The sequence below is a fragment of the Phlebotomus papatasi genome, chromosome 2 (genome assembly GCF_024763615.1).
Source record: "Phlebotomus papatasi isolate M1 chromosome 2, Ppap_2.1, whole genome shotgun sequence".
NCBI classification, from domain to species: Eukaryota; Metazoa; Arthropoda; class Insecta; order Diptera; family Psychodidae; genus Phlebotomus; species Phlebotomus papatasi.
The window spans coordinates 110,147,118-110,160,089 of record NC_077223.1 but is presented as its reverse complement, the minus strand read 5'-3'; the positions used below and the strand labels follow the sequence as shown (position 1 = coordinate 110,160,089).

The window sequence follows — 12,972 nt, the reverse complement described above, 5'->3', positions numbered from 1 at the left end:
CAAGTAGTCATTTGTTGAACTTCAACTATATCAAAGAATTGTTGTATTTTGTGGGACTTTCCATTTAAAACCATACTTTAAGTGTCTTTGTGGAGTAGAGGCAATCAAATTGGCATCTGAGTGATTTCAAAGCGTTATTATAGGAAAAATCAATTTTTTCACACTTAAACGGCAAAATCGGAGTGATAGCGTAGTCTGATCGGAAAATGATGTATGGACGAAATGTAGAGACAAATGTTCTCTATAACTATGTCGAAGTAATCATCAAAATCGGTTCAGCGACAGTCGAGATAATTGAGGTTATGTGATATTGAAATTGGTTTTTCGACTGTGGCGCCCCTGGTGTTGGTCCCACGAAGTTCAAATATTCTAGAAAGTTGTAGCATTTGGTGAGATCTTTCGTTTAAGCCCTCATTCATCAAAATCGGTCACATAGAACCGGAGATATGATTTTTTGAATTTCGTGAACTTTGACCCCTCATATCTACGGTTCTATTGAAACCACAGCGCACATACGCACCATTTTGGAAACGTCCTAGACTGGACTACAACATACTAAAATTTCATTAACTTGCACAATGCCGTTTTTGAGAAAAGTGACTTTGAATTTCGATGAATTTTGACGCTATCACAGCGCCACCTGTGGTGAATTTTTGAACTTCCATCTGATAGTGCTCATCGAGACGAAACCAAAAAGGTAAAATTTATGTCGCTATGTTAGTTAGAACCGGAGATAGAGGCCGGTCAATGTTCGAACTTTGACTCCTTATAGCTCGGGTCAGGGGTTATGGATCGACTTAAGGTTTTTTTTGTTTGATAGGTATAATTAACGGCTACAACATACTAAAATTTCAGCCCGATGCACAATGGAATTTTTGAGTTATTTAACTTATAAGATTTAAAAATTTTCTTTTTAATAATAGCGCCCCTAGCGGTGGTTTTATGAACTTGCGATGTTAGAAGGGGAGGTGGCATTTCACGAAAGCTTTCCAAAAAGCCCTCACTTTTTAAATTCTAACAATTAGAACCGGAGTTATGGCCATTTTAAGAAATTTTTTTTGGACCCTTATAGCTCGGGTCAGGGGGGTCGGGGGACCTTAAGTTTGGTATTGATGGAAAGCTCTAAGGCCCAGGTATAACATACTAAAATTTGAGCCCGCTCGATGCCATAGGGGCGGAGCTATTGAGAAAACAAAAAAAGGGGGGTCTTCAAAATGGCGGAAGGAGGGGTGGGGGGTGGGGGGTCAATGCATCAAGTTGCAATTTTTACCCGATATATAACCTTTGCCGAAAACCGCAAGTCGATATCTTTTTTAGTTTAGGAGCTATTAAGCTCCAAAGAGCGGCCGGCCGGCCGGCCGGCCGGCCGGCCAGCCGGCCGGCCGGGAACGTAAAATAGCCACATATATATTCGTGATCAGGAAGTGCTGAAACACATTTTGGCCAAGTTTGAGGTCGATCGGACGACATGAAATTTTGTTAGGATTATAGTAGGTGAGATTGTTAAGAATCTCACCTAATATTACGTTGGATTTTTTGGGGGCTTGTCTATCTACTCAGTCTCAGATTAATCGGTTTCTTTGGCTAAGTTTCTCTGGAATGTCTTGCCGATTTATAAAAAAAACATCCATGAAAAATTTGTAGGCATTTAAAAAGAGAGAAGCTAAATATTCCTGCAAATCGTTATGGAAATCCGTTATTTTAAATTTGAAAATGAGGTTTTACATCCGAATAGTATACGAAAATTTACGACATTTGTTTGTTGTTTTCGCCATTAAAAGCTATAAGAAAGACATTTTGGTTTCTCGAAAAGAGAGCTCATGTGATTTTCCTTTCGAATTTTGAAGCAAGATCGAAGGAACGCCTCTTCGATAATGAACCCCTATTGACACTTTTGTCAAAATGTTGAAAATTATATAATGCATCTAATGAAATCTACGTAATATAATGTTTTTTCATTAATCTGCGTTTTTCGATAAGGATAAGTGTTCGAATTTCGTATTCCAAATGGTACAGAGTGGGATGTAAATAAGTCCTGACACGAGTCCTTAAAGTGTCAATAGGTGTTCCTTTCCCCCTATTAGGAATGTCAATAGTCAATAGTTTTCACTTTTTTTTATGAAAGAAATTGTAACGTGTTTAACACTAAACCTACCGATCGTTTTTGGCCGTTTTTTAGTCAAGTGACAAACCGTGGTAGGGTAAGATACTCAAAACAATTTGCCTCGGAAAAGAGCAAAAAATTAAAATTTAAACACTGAAAAATATAGGGGAATGTTGGCATTGTTCGCACAGAGTGAACCTTCATACAACGCAAATTTTCTTTTTGTTTACAAAGAGTCAGTTCGTCATTTTTAGCCATAAGACAGATAATTGTTAAGCTCATGAGACGAGATGAGAAATGGTAAGTTAGCTCTTTGCAAACAAAGAGAAAATTCACATCGTTTGAAGGTTCGCACTGTGCGAACCATGCCTACATTCTCCTACTAAGATGGTATAAACACTAAACTCACCAAGACCCGGTCAAATCGTTTGAAGGTTCGCACAGTGCGAACCTTCAAACGATCTGAATTTTCTCTTTGTTTGCAAAGAGCTAACTTACCATTTCTCATTTCGTCTCATGAGCTTAACAATTATCTGTCTTATGGCTAAAAATGACGAACTAGCTCTTTGTAAACAAAGAGAAAATTGCGTTGTATGAAGGTTCACTCTGTGCGAACCATGCCAACATTTCCCTATAGTACTATTTCAGAATTTCGTAATTTGGCACAAGTTTGCACTAAAACTGAATATTCGAAATTCAGTACGAGCGATCACAGTTTAGTGTCTGGGCCAAAAGATAGCATTCTATTTGTACAAAATGTTGTTAATGTTCGAAAATCTGAACTTCGAGTTCTCAAACCAATTCACGCAAAGTTGGGAAAATTTTATGAAATACTATTAATAGATTTTCCTGACAATAATATAAAGTTTGTTATTGCTTTCACTTGAGATACTTCGAAATTAGAACAGTAGATCACGTATCCGCATTCCAGAGTTATCAAAAAAATCACAATGTCTTTCTTTGACTTTTAAAAACGATCTTATAATTCTTCAAACTTTGACTACGAATACTATGATAGAATTATCCTAGAAACTGTCAAAATGAAAAATTCGATATGTAAATTTGAATGTGCAATTTCGAAAGAAAACTTTGCCTATATTTGGATTTGGATGCATAAAATTTCTTATGAATAGCTTTATGTTCGAAATATTTTTGAAAGTATGAGCTTTTCGGAATCAGCGGTTGATTAATAGCGATAAACCTTTTAAAGTATTGAAAATTGAAGTTGATTTTAAAATAAATGGAAAGGGTGAAAAATATTTTCTCAAAATCAATTGCAAAACATATTAAATTATAATTTTTACCCTTGTGGACTATTTCTTCGGAATAATTTTACAATGCTTCGAAAAAAATATAGAAATCTGTTAGATATTCCATTTTGTCTGAAACACAATAAACATAATTTTGTTTTCGAAAAATTCCCTAGCATATTCAATATTCGAAAAATGACATTTCAAAAACCTGTCAGTTTTTGACGTTCAACGGACGTCATTTCTGCTGTCATTGCTAGTCATGTGCCATTTAGCACAACTGCAAAAAGAAATGTCTCTGCATCTTTGAGAATAAAACTAAAATTAAATAAAAAATAAAAATAAAGCAAAATCATACCAATTGGTAACAATGAAAATCAAGAAAAATCATCTGGACTGTGTGTCTGGTCTTGTCGGTCATGAGCTTCACTCATCCATTTATCTCGTTGCATTTTAATTGGTGGTTTCATTTTTATTATTTTTATTTTATCATTTTTTTTTAAAGGTATTTTTGTTCATTTTTTTTCTTTTTAGTAGAAAAAACAAAAATATACATTGTAGAAAATAAAAGTGATGTAAAAAAATAACATGCTTTTAGCTATTTTTGTATAATTAGGATTTTTTTTGATTGTTCTCTTTGTTGATTTAAGTGCTCTTCAGTTTAACTAGTTTTTTTTTTCTTTTAAAAAATTATATTTTAACTTTCACAATTGTTGATTTAAGGTGTTGGTTTTGTTTTAGTTTAGTTTTAGAGAATTGGTTCGCCACCATTGATAGCTTTAACATATGTTTTTATGATCTCCTGCTCATCAGTCAATTGTAACGCGTCTAAACATCCTTTGAAGTAGTCTGTTGTGAAACATCGCTTCCTAGAAAAGTAATACATTGACATATTTCAATTAAAATTTTCTTTTGCATCAATATTACCTGAAAAGAGGAAAACATTAAAATGGCATTTGATGTGGGAGTTGAAAAATATTCTCTCTAAATTAATTGTTAGGTATGTGGGCTTTGTTTACTGCACAAATTGAAATGTTTTCCATCCCTCCAGTCGTTGTTTGACCAATTTAATACCCAAGCAACAGACAGAGCTTTTAGAGGAGAAATACTTTACTAATTGGTATGTTGAAATAAGAAAATTCTTCTTTCACTTCTGGGGTGCCAGAGGCGGAAATTCAAGGAATTTTCATTGATGTGGGAGGCAAGTTTATTAGTCCTTCGTCGAGGACTCTCATAAAACTTTAGCTTGATTGACAATGAAAAAGTGCTATTTTATTGTCAAAGAAAAGCTATAAATTCAATATCGCAAATCTATAATTTTTCTATCAAGATCTCACGCTATTTTTCCTCACGAAAAGATAAAGTCTTTCCCTTGCAAAAAATTCAACAGAAAATGCACTTTGAAGCTTTTGATTAATATTAATTGCAATTGAATTTCGAAAGCTACACACGACAATTACAAATAAGCAATATCTTCCAAAATACCTGTCAAATTAGTAAAATTGTCAACTCATTATATCAATTTCGATTCGAAATTCGACGACACTCTATACCAATAGACGTCAAAAATTCGAAAACACATTTGAATTATTTATTGTCCTGTAGATCATAATTTAAGAAATATCACTCAAATCAGAAAACCAGTAAAATCGCAATATGAATTTGAGTTCAAATTTCGATATTCGAAAAAATATACTTTGTGAGCTGTCTACGAGTATCGTAGGGTACCAGAATTTAAAAACAAAACAATAATTATTAATTTATGTATTTGTTTATTTTTTTCGAATTTATCTTTCAAATCAGTATTTTTTGCATTTGAACTTTTAGGTCCGTGAGTTGACAGAAATAGTCCGAAACTATCAAGCATAATTTGTCTAAAATCAGATGTTAAGTTATATCATTATTTTACGAATCAAACTTTGAAGTCTGAAAGTAAAAGAGAAGTTTTCGAAAGAGAATTGCAAATCATTATTCATAAATTAATGGTTTTGTTTTTTTTCAAAACACCTGTCAAATGTTTAAAATTGTAAATTTCTTACTTTACGAAGGGTAGATATTACCTCACTATGACTTTTCTTCATGATTCTTTCCAAATAAGCCTGAATACATATTCTTTATTATGTTTTAGGGCCTCTACACATTGGGAGCAATTTTTGTCAAAAATTGCTTTTTTGAAGAAAATTTCCTGCAGCGTTGTAGGGGGAAACGTCAAATTTCTGTCAAAAACGCAATTTTTTACGAAAATTGCTCCCAATGTGTAGACTCCTTTATTTTCGAAATTATATGTCAATTAAATAAACTGACGTAAGAAGTTCGAAAAACAACCTAAGTAATTTCTCTTTGTATGATTATTGATACAAGACGACACTTCTCAAAGAAGAAGATCAGTGAAAGTTTTATTTCAATTCGAGTTTGAAATTCGAACAATACTCCGAAAAAAAAACACTTCGAAAAAATTAGCTATTTCAGTTATTTTGAATAATAACTGACGAGGAATATCAATTAAAATTGTTCGAATATTTAAGAGGAATTTGAATTATGCTGTTTGGCATTGATAGTCAGCTAGACTGCAATTTTTTTTTTTATTAAGATCTCATGTAATTTTTTCCCCACGAAAACCTAAAGTTTTCCCCTTGCAAAAAGTAAAAAAAAAATAAATAAAACAGACAATGCATGTCTTTGAACCTTTTGCTGGCGAACAATTTCAATGTCATACTAAAAACAATTTCCATCGTTAAATTGCCTTCTCCTCAAATTGCCAGCTGTTTAGCACAATTTCAAGAAAAGAATCTGATGAAATTTTCGTTCCAGTTTCACTTGTTCTTTTTTTTTAAAGACTCTGCCTCTCATAATTAACAAGACAGCTGTTCGTGAGAGAGATTGTAAACAGAAGTCACGTGGAATCGGAAGATGGAAATGTTTAAAAAATTATTATCCAATAATTCTACTTAGTGAGTCAATAATGACTAAACATTTGACCACAAAACACTTTAAAGCAAATTAGACAAATTTCCGTGGAATTAATTTAATTCATTTTAATAGTTGTTTGTCAAATGCAAAAATTCCACATGCTTCACGCCGTTAATTTCTGCAATTATTTACCATGGAAAGTTTTGATGTTGTTTTTTCGGTAAAAGCAATTTGTTCTGACTTCATCTTATGTGAATATTCCATAAATAAAGATATTTCTACTGGGACTTTAAGGAGGTTTGATTGACCGTTAAATCCATTTGTTCTTATTTATTAATTTCACAGTAAACTTGCACATTAGATTTTTTAGGTAAGGCACCTATATATTGGGAGTAGTTTTTGTCAAAAATTCGATTTTTGACAGAATTTTGACGTTTCCATCTACAGCGCTGCAGGCAATTTCCTTCAAAAAAAGCATTTTTTGACGAAAATTGTTCCCAATGTATAGAGGCCATTAAGGAAAGCGAGAAAAGGCAAACACTTAAGGGGATAAGTCCTGTTCGAAAAAGAAGTGCAGTCGGTTGTCTTGTGAATAAGGATAATTCGACATTGAATGTCAAATTTGACAGATAATGAATTTATTCAGATGAATACCTTTTTTTTGAAAATTGGAATTTGAACTCAAAGGTTCGAATTATAGGACGAATAGCTTTTGAAAACTATTTATCCAAAAATTTTGATGTTCGAAAATAAGTAGATCCAGTTCGAAAGAGAATTGCAGTGGGTTGTTTTGTGATTATTGATAATGAAACGGATGAATATCAAATTTGACAAATAATGTATTTATTAATTCTACAAGAATTTTAAGTGTAACATTTAGCTCAAAAACCGAAAAAAATAATTCTAATCTTCAGATAAACACGTTTTTTGTAAATTGGAATTTAAACTGAAATATTCGAATTCGAACGAACACTTTTTGAAAATCATTCGTGCGAAAATTTTTATGTTCGAAAAATGGTAAATCTAGGTCGAAGCAGCCGATTATCAAATTGAAGTCGGTCGCTTTGTGAACAATGATAATTCGAGATTGAATGTCAAATTTGACATTCGTTAATTCTACAAGAATTTTAACTGCGACATTTAGCTTGAAAACCGAAATCTGAAAATTAGATTAATTTCTTAATCTTTAAATAAATACGTTTTTCTCTAATTGGAATTTGAATTGAAATGCTCGAATTCGGACGAATATCTTTCGGATCTTACTTATCTTTCGGGGAAAATAAAGTTTATTGCCAAATTCGTAATCTCGAATTTGATTTTCGATTTACGAAAGTGAATTTGATTTATTATACCACGAATAACATTATAAAAAAAATGAAATATTTGTTTTTAGCATTTTGTCCTGTTTTTTTTTATCTAAACATTGCAGCTAAATTTAGTGCAATTTTTAATCCAATATCTTTAAGAGAAATTGTTCTAGGATAAATTACTTTTCAAAGTCACAAAAAAAGTTGATTTAAGGTTATGTTCAACATGACCTAAAAAATCGCTAAATATTTAAATAAACTAACCTTTATAATGGAGAAAATAATTGTGAAAAGAGCAGCTTCATGAATATTCATTAATACTTTCTAATCATTAAAATTTTATAATAAATCTAGGTTAAATTGTCTAACTAATTCCCTATTATTCCCTCATGAATTTTTGAATAAAGATAACATTGAGGTTAGAATTTTGCACATTTTAAAATATGCGAAAGAGTTTAAAAAATCACCAAAAAGGCATTGGAAACTGCTTTATTTGTCTTTTAACGAACTTTCTCTATGCAAAGTGTGTTGAGGTTTGTTGAGGTTAAATCGAACATAACCTCACATTTAAAAATAAAATCAACCTAAAAACAGCATTTTCTCAATCGAGTTATTTAAATCAGAATAATTATAACTTAAGTGCTGTGAGATTCTGCAAGATTTAGATGTTTGATCATTAAACCTATAATTACCCATCTACTTTTGGCGCAAAGCATAAACGGCTTAAGAGCGTTAGTTTTTGCAATAAAACAAATCATGATGAATACTTCCGTCTCATTCAGCACCGGCAATAGGAAAGTGTTTATTTGAAAGCGAAAACAGATTTATTTGTTGAATAAACAAATAGGAGGTAATTTGTCTTGCCAATTGACGCTGGATTTCAGGCATAAGATACTGATTTTGATCACTTTTCCATGAAAATTGCGTATTCATCTTATTTCCTATCGATTGATATTTTCATTTTGTGTAATCACATTTATACCCTAAGTTAATCCTGGATTGAATAATTGAATAATTCACAAAAAGATCGATTCCGATTGGATTTTTTCTATTACAATTATCCTTATTTATGGAAACTGTTCCCATTCTCGCCGATACTGTTTCCATATTCCCCGGAACTGTTTCTAACTGTTCCTATGAATTAATGTTAAATTTATTGAGTAAAGTATATGAACTCCTCTTCTTGATTTGTTCAGAAATGTCTGATTTTTCGCTTACAGAAGCATTAGACTAAAACGTAATCCAGGAATACTTTTCATCCCAGATTATTTAGTATATAAATACAGCTGCCATTCATCAGATGTTACGACTTTGAATTCAATGGAATGTTGTTAGTAAAAAAAATCAATAAAGTACTTTTATATATGGAAAGGAGAACAGAGCCTGAACATACTTGCAAAGTGAATGAAGCTGAGGTTCCCGGAACAGTGAGTAGCAATCTTCGCAGATCCTGTCCAGTCGGAAGAAGATGGATTTGTTGAAGACACCTTTGCATTCGATATCGAAGAAGGTGCTCCTCTTGGCAAGGGTGTGATGCCTCGGGAAGGACACGATCATTGGAACCAGAACAAGTATGAGTGCCAATGAGAAGAAGAGATTTTTGGAACACATCTAGAAGAGACACAGAAAAAAAAATAATGTCAGAGACAATACTCAAGAGACCGCTGTTCTTGAAACGGGGGAAGGTGATCTAAATTTAGGTCCTCTTTTTGATCCTTCGTGTCTCGTGGTTTATTAATACTTTCGGTCGCGTCGCAAGTTCTGCGTCAAGTTCTATGCTTAGGGATTGTTAATTGTGGAAGATTAACTGAAATAAAATATTAGAGGCCTTTCAAGAATTTAGATTAACACTGAACCTACCAAGATCGGCCAAATTGACCGGTTTAAAAACGTTTTTAAAATTATTTAAACGGTACAATGTCGCTATCAAACTTAATAAATTTCTTAAAATTTGCATGTAATATATTTGTCAGTGTTTAAATTTTAATTTTTTCCTCTTTTCCAAGACAAAATTATTGAGTATTCTACCTAATGCAGTCTGTTATTTGACCGAGAACGTTATCAAAAACGTCCGTAGGTAGGTTTAGTGTTAAAAGTTTAAAAGACTGAAGAAATTACTGTTCGTGTTGTCCGTATTTTACTTTTCAAAGTCAACATTTTGTTCGAGAATATCGCTTTTAATAAAATTATTGAGGTAAACAATTTGTTTAAAACTCGAGCTCAAGCTTTGTTTAAGGTTAGAATTTTACATTTGTAGCGAAAAGAGTTTTTTTTTAGTTTAAAATGCTTAAATTGGACAGGTTTAAAGAAATGGTTTCTAGTTTTTGTTAAAGATTCCCAAATTTGTTCTATTTGCCATTTAATTCAAATCGGTCCTTGGAAATTACAAGGACCAACTTAGTTTCTTTCTATTTTGAGACTTTAATGTACCTAGAAAGAGAATTTAATAAATATTCTGATGACATATTACGGGCTTCAGACTTAAGGTTTAGCCACATGATTTAACTTCTCTAATTTCTTATCAGTCAATTTTTTTTCGAAAGTCGAAAAAATCCTAAGTCAAGATTTTTTCGAAAATTTTCAAAAATCTTGACTTAGGATATGATTGCTAGTAGCTATTTAGGATTTTAAGACTTTCGAAAACTGAGTTAAAACTTTAGCCTGAAGACAGCTAAAGCCACTAAAATTTTCTTTTAAAATTATTTATTGAAACTTTTTTCAGCATAATAAAAAGAAAGTAAAATAAACCCGTTGAAGCCTCATTTTCGGAGATTTTTTTCTAAATAAACTTGCTTTCTGCTAGTCAAGATGAATAATAATTTTGGATAGTTTAATTTTGGATGACTAAATTCATTAAGAATCAAGAAATAAAACATTTCTTGATAGCGTTTCAGCCAACTTCATACTGGTACGATGGATTTTGTGTTTCCTTAATCACAACTGATTTATTGAAACGAAATGTGATGTAAAGTACGCCAAAAAAAATTTTTGTATAAAAATCTCCCAAAAATCCTACATTTATTTTGGTTTTTCAAAAATCCTTCAAGTACGAGTTTAACTCATCTGTTATTAGGAATTATTTTAATCGGTAACTTTGACGATTTTACTCTAACTAATCTTGACTTAAAATAGGTTTCGTAAAAAAAGATTTCCGAAAAAAATATGTCCCACGAGCTGATTTTTTTTAAAATTATTTAGACAAAAATGTCAGAAAATGTTATTAAATTATTGTATGTTGATATGCTTTAGTGCTTAAGATAATTTTTTTTATTAAGTTAAAAAAATAAAGCGTTTTTAGTCTTCAATACTCATGTAACTCCTTAAGTTATCAATTGACATAAAATCGTAAGAAGAAAGGGTTTTAAATGATTTGAACACATTATGCTTTATACTAAGATGTGTGTATTAATCCATTCAGTCAATGTACCAGAAATACTTGAGATAGAATGTTCATATTTTGGGATTAATTTCCTATAGATTTTGAAAAGAAAAAAAATTGTCCCTGTCAAACACACGTCGTAACGATCACTGAATTTATATTCTGTGCATTAATTCATTACAAACTCTATTGCTTTAGATAGAGTAACTATCCAAGAAAACAAATTGGCGACTAGAATTCAAATCAGGAAAGATGAAAGAGGACAATTTCAACAATTTCGACGGGATGTCGTATTTTCCTTCCGCCATTTTGAGCAAAAATTTTGCATGACCTTCCGCGAAGCAAAAAAAAAAACAATAACAAAATGTGTTTTCATCTCTGTCGGACTATTTTTCCCAATAATTGAAGAACTAAAGTTACTAAAAATGCATTTCCGACAGCAATTCGGGTAAAATTTGCCCAGGAATAAATCATCTAAAATCACTCAATTTGCGTATGATGTATAATACCATGGTAAGGAATGGGTTAATCTCCACATTCTTCAAAGTTTTAACCGAACACCTTAAATTTTTAATATTGAATTCGAAGATACCGTATCGTAAGTGTGGGTAACTTTGTCCTCTACGGGTGACTTTGGCACCCTCCTGTTCGTAAGCTTCTCTTTAATTCTAATGTTTAAGAACGGTTCTCACCGATTAGACATGGTAGATCGGATCAGTAAAGACCATCCTTAAGTTCAATCCTCAATCGCTAAGTAACAATATTGTTGCAGAACTTCTGTCGCGACCAGAAGCGTGGCTCAGAAAGTAGCATTAGAGTCTTGAGTGTGGTCGTGTCGATAAAGTGTTCACAATGTGAATCAATAGAGAGGCATAAAAATATAGAGTTTCAAGATCGATTTAATTGGTATCGAGTGGCAAATTTATGGTGCAAAGAGTTAGCGAAATGCCTTCAATGACGCAAGAGACGCATTCCCGAGTCACCCTCCCGCAACTTAATTGACTTCCCAGCTTCCGAGAGAGACCATCTCCGGGGCAATCCTGGGGTACCATCATCTGCGCCAATAACTACACCAGACCCGCTGGCAGAGAATCCGCGAGAGTGAATCATTGGGAAAATATCAGAAAAGCCGCCAAGGCGTGAGGTTTTCGCGTGAAGTTCGCGAAGAGTGGAAGCATGTATGTTGTTTATGGCATGTGAATATTGGTCATACAGACACATAACACATTCCCGCCATCTCGGGTCCCTCCGCAACATATTATTTATAAAATGCCATTAATGCTGAAGTGAGAGAGATACAAATAAATTCCCAATAGATACAAATCTCCTATGATACTTTTGCTGGTCGTTTTATTACCTCCCCCCCCCATTGCCCTCCCCCTCCCAAAGTGTCATTTATTTTTAATTGAGGAGATACATTAAAAAAAGACTTCAACTTGTTCTCCGACTTTCTCATTTACATGCTGCTGTTTCTCGTCGCGCGCGCGTGCATTTTGCCATCAGAGATGATCGCGCTTCATCGAAGAACTTAACCCTTCATCTTACGACCCAATCACTTCCCTCTCGATTGTCGGCTGCTTTTGAGTACATTTCGATATCGAAAATTACTCAAATTGATCATTCTGACCTCTGGATATGAGGAAGTTCGAACATGCATGAGGAAGATCAAGCAAGTTCGCCAATGATCTTTCGGATAAGGACCCCTATAGGGCTCTGAAATTCACCTTCCAGAGGCTGGAGGTGAATGTTTGTTATTAGGAACTTGTTAGAAATTAAGTTAATGATATAAAGACACCGATTTGCATGTTTTACAATTGTCTGGCAGGTGGTCAATTATAGCGGTACTCTGCACTTGTTAGGTCTTTGTATTGAGATCTATCGTCTTAACAAGTTTCAAATGGGACTGATATCAAGGTCTGTATTGACTTAGTAAATATTCTGAAAAATTTTTAAGATGCGAAATTTTAGTACACTTCGATATTATGCAAAAGTGCTTTCAACGATCTCAAAGTTAAGAAATAT

General features: G+C 32.9%; 1 protein-coding gene across 4 annotated transcripts in view; it reads right to left on the bottom strand.

The window, feature by feature from the left end:
* Positions 1–12,972, bottom strand: part of LOC129800806 (ion transport peptide-like) — a 63,155-nt gene that overhangs the window by 8,187 nt on the left and 41,996 nt on the right. For 3 of the 4 annotated variants that reach the window (XM_055845471.1, XM_055845473.1, XM_055845472.1), the window contains exons 2-3: positions 8,965–9,182; positions 3,719–4,223 (exon numbers count right to left, since the gene is read on the bottom strand). In XM_055845471.1, the coding sequence (XP_055701446.1) occupies positions 4,103–4,223; positions 8,965–9,182 (339 nt within the window). In that variant the 3' untranslated portion in view covers positions 3,719–4,102. Of the gene's footprint in view, positions 1–3,718; positions 4,224–8,964; positions 9,183–12,972 lie in introns of those variants that run through there. The other variant, XM_055845474.1, reaches the window with a different exon arrangement.